The sequence below is a fragment of the Nilaparvata lugens genome, chromosome 9 (genome assembly GCF_014356525.2).
Source record: "Nilaparvata lugens isolate BPH chromosome 9, ASM1435652v1, whole genome shotgun sequence".
In the NCBI taxonomy this organism is placed as follows: Eukaryota; Metazoa; Arthropoda; class Insecta; order Hemiptera; family Delphacidae; genus Nilaparvata; species Nilaparvata lugens.
The window spans coordinates 14,537,707-14,543,706 of record NC_052512.1 but is presented as its reverse complement, the minus strand read 5'-3'; the positions used below and the strand labels follow the sequence as shown (position 1 = coordinate 14,543,706).

Genomic DNA, 6,000 nt, shown 5'->3' with positions numbered 1-6,000 from the left:
TCTACCTGATAAACTTCCAAGGATTTGAAGGACTGGATCATGATTTCATTGTGAAGGAGATGGCAGTACTGGAACGTGATGATAATTATCATGTAACAACTCATCACTACTTTTTCGAGCCACCCTACCCAGATATGCTGTTGAAAGCTAGTGCAGTGCTTGACAACAATTGTCTACATCAAGCTAAACATGGACTAAGATGGTCAGTCAAGGGAGCCGATCAACAACATCTTCCCTACAAAGCTCTGAAACCAATTGTTTCTGATATGATTGGTCGATGGCTGTCTGACAACAACTTGGGACAGTCAATCAAGATCTTTGTCTATGGATATGACACAATCGCTCAATTGGACAAGCTGCTGCAGGATGATAAGGAGAATATAGAGTATGTAAACTTGACGTCACCCTACCTCTACTACAAGATACCGAACCTGGAGGAATTGTTGAGGACTAGCACTGGACATGGAAGCTACTGCCCGGAGCATTACCTACTCAGCTATGTGGAGTCTGTGCGGAAGAAGCTGACTGGATCAAGGAAGGAGCCTATGGATGCACCACTACTCTGCGCACTCAATATTGTGAACTCAACCCATGATTGGATTATGAAGACAATGCTGGAAGATAGATATTTTTGTTGTAACCTTTCCATGTCAATAAATAAACATTTGATTTAATTTACTGTTTTATCATTCACTTTTACCCCCACCACCATCATTATAGACTATATATATATATAAGTGGAGATGTTTGTCTCTTGAACATCAGTCAATCGCTAACTGTTGACAATGTCATACTTTAAAGGTTATGTTCTGTTCAGTGATAGCCTACGAGTACCTTTGGATACTATCTACAGTCTCAAGTATAGTGAAGTAGCTGTTGTAAATTTGGATAAAGTTTATAATTGGCAAAATGAAGATGTCAAGATTGAATTAATCTTTGATGATCGTTCATCCCGAAAGTATTGGTGTGAATTTGAATGCGGTGACAAGAGTCTAACTCTTATCAGCAACAACAGGAAGGTGACCTATGCAGGATTCTCATACTGCAGAGATGATGGACGTGTGAAGAGATTCAGAGTTACAGAGGGCTGTTCAGGAGACCCTGCTCTACTAATATCTATCCACAGTGCTGCTTTTCAGGATACTGTACAAACTGATGAAGTATGCAGCATTTCAGAACGAGAGGAAAGGTCAGCAGAGGTCTATCAGGAGACCACAAAATATAGAAGAGGATTTTCAATGACTAATATATATATTCTGTTTTATAATAGAAAATAAATGTATATGAGAAGAATATATAAATATGGTTTTCTTTTCTCTACCCACTACATACAAAAATAGTCATGGTATTATCTCGTTGACAGACATTTCCAACGATGCAGGACATTTGAGTTCAGAGTTTAGAGTCCAGAGTCCAGAAGTCTTGAGTTCAGAGCCCTGAGTTCAGGGCCCCGAGTTCATATAGGTAAGAAATCATCTTGTTATGCTTTCAATGAAGGCTGTTTCAATGACCCCACTCCACCTCCCTGGTCATATGACCAATGACCACGCCCACCAGTGGTCAGTCAGTCAGTTCAATTACTGATCAGTCACTGTTCAATGACTGAACAGTAACTGAACAGTGACTGATCAGTGACTGAACAGTAACTGAACAGTTGAACAGTGACTGAACAGTAACTGAACAGTGACTGAACAGTGATTGATCAGTAACTGATCAGTAATTGAACTGACTGACTGACCACTGAGTGGACGACCCAATTATACCATACAGACATGATGGTCCATATGACAGGAGGAGTGAGGGTCATTGAGAATGTTCATATGTCATGTCTGAACATGGAGTGGGAGTCGTTGAAAATATCTATCTTCAATGCCATTTTGATCTTTAGAGCAGCATGGCCATGTTGATCTAGAGTCTCCCATGGACATCTTGATCTAGTAGGTCTACCATGGACATATTCATCTGGTGTGATCTCATTACTACACGAAAATCACCCACGTACTGGTGGCAAGACTGCACAAGACACAATGTCCAATTTTTTTCCCCTTTTTTCCCATTTATTCCCAAGAGTGAAGCTGTTTATGGTTTCCTGTTCTAGAAATTGCTCCACTTCTTGACTGCATATCCTTTCCATCTAATAAAAATAAAAGCAGGATATATGTGGTGTAAATCATTTCCTGTGAACTCTATTCTTAGTCCAGATGTGAATTTGTTCTATTATGAAGTGTTTATTCCTTTCACTCTTATCAAAATTGAAACAGGATATGCAATGCAAATTATCTATATCAATTTCCCGGGAACTCAATACTTCTATTAATCTTTTTATATGCAATAGATACAATAGTCTAGGTGTGAATTTTTTTTTTCAGGCTTTGAGGTTAGGTGTGGTTGACCTGGATGGCCTTGAGGTTAGGTTTGGTTGACCTAGATGACCTTGAGGTTAGGTTTGGTTGACCTCGATGACCTTGAGGGTGGGTGTGGTTGACCTGGATGACCTTGAGGGTTGGTGTGGTTAACCTGGATGACCTTGAGGGTGGGTGTGGTTGACTTGGATGACCTTGAGGTTAGGGGTGATTGACCTGGATGACCTTGAGGTTAGGGTGGTTGACCTGGATGACCTTGAGGTTAGGGTGGTTGACCTGGATGACCTTGAAGTAAAGGAGGAGGCACAAGTGTGCCAGACTCCTCCTTTCGTATCTACTCTTATCATCTTTCCGTTCTTCAGTAGCCACACGGCCCGGCCGGCATTTTGAAAACATGGGTCTGTGAAATGTATTGATAGTTATTAGCCCCCTATTGGATTTTCTGGTCCGAAACCATCCCCAATATTCACAACATATCCCCAAAGTCTCATGCCATTCTGCCAATTAGTTCTTGAGTCTATATGAAACAAACTAACCAACTATCAAACTAACACACAAACAGACATTCATTTATATATATATATATATATATTTTTATAGAAAAGTGTAGCAGAAAAAAGTGGATCACAGGACTGAGGTGCTTCTTCTCCCTGGAGGTAACTTTTGCAAACAAGAACAATGGTCATCCACAAAGAGAAAATGTTTCTTTTGAGTCCATTATAATAATAATTATTTCTATTATGAGTCCATTTATGTACAAATGACATTGTTTGCAGGACGAGTTTGAGGCATTGATGAGGGGAGGCGGATCATTTGCTCTTGTCCTATGTACAAGTACAAGTATTGAAGCCAATAAAAAAGCTCTAGATGTAAGTTGTACACAGGAAGCCTGAATTCTCAAAAATGTATAAAGTATATCTGCTCAGATTGTAGATTGCAATAATAATTGAAAGTGATTATTCTATGAATTTTACAAATTAGAAGCTTCCAAAGGTGTGTATGTTCTGCTCTGCAATCAAACGTCACTCAAGCAGATCGATAGATGATTGTAGGTCGAGCAAGAGTGGAATGTGAACAGAGCATGTAACAGAGCTCGAGCTTGGCAAGTTCCTAGGGCGAACTTACCAATGGCTGAGCATGTGTGGTTAACGTTTCTGTTTTAATCAGTTACAATCTCTGTGTTAGCATATAAAACTATCAAAATTAATAATAAATGAATAAACTATAAAAATTAAATAATATAAAATCATGAAAAACATTTCTTATAATGGGTACCAGCATATTAGAATTTATAATCAAGAAGCCAAACTCCCAACCACACCTTTCACCTTTCAAAACATTGACAGTCATAAGCTTTTTGTGATGGAACATCAACATAAATACAATAAACATAATATTTATCATCAATCTATTATAAAAACATAATCTATAAACCTAATGTATTATTAGACTACCCAGCAATCCCATTGTCAGAATATTTTATTCAGTTTTGTCATCGAATCAGCTGGATTGAACGTTTCACATTTGTGAGGTTAGGTTGTAGTGGAGTCGACAATACAACAAGTACGCAATCATCCTACGAACATATTGTGAACCTCTAGTGATCCCTAGCATAGCATCTCATGAGCGTGTGCAGAGCGTGTTTGAGGGGCTTATATTAGTACACACCTTAAGGTGAAACATCATGGAAAAAATTGTGACTCTAACCCTATATATAGCAGCACTGTTGTGGTCAAATTACTTCTTGTCATAACTTACTTATTTTCAGTCCAAAATGGAAGACCAAGACTGTTTTGCAATGAGCTTAAATTTTTAAAACCTGCTACATTATCCTAATTTTTTTCTTATTTGAATAAGTTTTTAAAATTGATAATTTTTATAATAAGAAGAGATGTTTCCCTACAGTCACCTTGAAAAGTGACTATTCCTGCACTGATTTCAGAATGCAAAGGATCATTTTTCAGCTCTAGTGTGCAGAGTATTAGTTTGTGTACTAATATGTGTTTGCAAGGAGCATCGCAATGGAAAGCAAGATTGTGTGTTTCATTTGTATATCCTTTCCAATATTTGAGATTTGTTTATAAATACTATAAACTCCATTATTATTCAACAACTTCCTTATCACTTGGTTATAAGTACATTATGATGTCATACAAACCAGTTGAAACATGAAAACTTTCCTGTTGATTCATAGTTCATCTATTGAAAAAAGTTATCTCAACAAAAGATATCCATCTTGGTGTAATGGTTCACAAACAATTACACCTACCCTCTAACCAGGGCGAATAGAGAAAGGAGGTAGGTCAGATTGAAAGAAAGTATAGGGAGGCATGCCTGTGTGATGTAGCTGCAGTCCTAGCTCCTAGACATTTGAGTAGTAATCTGGTTTCAAAATTCAAATGACCATATTTTGTGTTATAGATTTTATTCGTTCTGCTGAATCTAATGAAAAGCTTTCTTGATTCTTTAGGAAACACCTAACATGTAATTTATTTTTTTTTAACCACACTCTATATGTAATTTATGTAAGGGAACAGACTGAACAACAATACTCGAAAGACCATATTATGAAGTAATTCAATCATCTAGTGAATTATGTATTATGGAATACTATGTACTTATCTCTTTGTATAAAGGACATGACCCTGATTACAAATAAATTATTTTCTATCAAATCAAGATATTGAAGTAGGTAATGTCTATTTGTGTTTTAAAGTAATAAGTATTGATTTGAGTTTTATATAAAAGGTAGGTTTTATATAAACCTAAAGTAGGTTGACTTTATGATATAACTGGAGTTGAGTTGATTTGTATTATCCTAGTTTTTTTTTTATTCTAACAGCGGTCAAAGTATGGGTCCATCAATGTACAAGTCCATCAATTTACGGGTTCATGAATGTCTTGTGAACGTGTGTCTTTAAGCCGCTGCCTCTGAATCGATGGCAGTCCTAGAAGCCTGGGGTATGCTGTCCCCTGTCCATCTGGACATGTAGAGCTCGATCACCGAGCCTAGATTCAAATTGAAGAAACAGCTTTGAGGTAACAACTTTTTCCAAATTAAACAAACGTCCCAGGAACTCCAGATGTGGCAGAATGGGTTTCAGTAACTATAGACTTTCAAAAAGGGAGGGGTATGAAACGTGAATCTTTAATTAATTGAAACGTGCTGAATTAGAGTCCTTTTTGTGTTAAATCGTTATTGGGAATGAATAGATTACATATTTTATTAATTTGGTTTGAGTAATAGATTTTCGGTTGTATCTTTACATTGAAATGTGAGGCCATATTTTCTCTGTGAGGATCCAGCTGGGAATTTCAGTTTTCTTTGAATTTATATTTTATATCTACTAAACTACTAAAAGTTGAATTAGTATATGGAATGTTTAAAGGTCCCTTATTGATAAATTAATGTTTTAAAATAATTTTGGTCTTAAAGTTGTAAAGGATCGAATAGAAGTTTCAAGGACCCTAGCTTTGCTAAATTTTTTTGATATCATATATTTTTGAATAGTCTTCCTATGTAGAATTCTGTGATGTGATACTTGAGGAATATTTGTTCTCGCAGCTTTCATGATATAAAGATACAGAATAGATATTATTGGGGATTATTAATATTTGATAATGTTTTGATTTTTTT

General features: G+C 36.5%; 2 protein-coding genes across 2 annotated transcripts in view; one reads left to right on the top strand and one right to left on the bottom strand.

The window, feature by feature from the left end:
- Positions 1-6,000, top strand: part of LOC111050444 — a gene marked incomplete at its 5' end in the record, with an annotated part of 59,422 nt that overhangs the window by 31,527 nt on the left and 21,895 nt on the right. Inside the window, 1 exon segment of the mRNA XM_039435531.1 lies at positions 3,140-3,232. Within this exon segment, the coding sequence (XP_039291465.1) occupies positions 3,140-3,232 (93 nt within the window).
- Positions 1-6,000, bottom strand: part of LOC120353051 — an 86,784-nt gene that overhangs the window by 78,938 nt on the left and 1,846 nt on the right. The gene's annotated exons all lie outside the window — the stretch shown is intronic.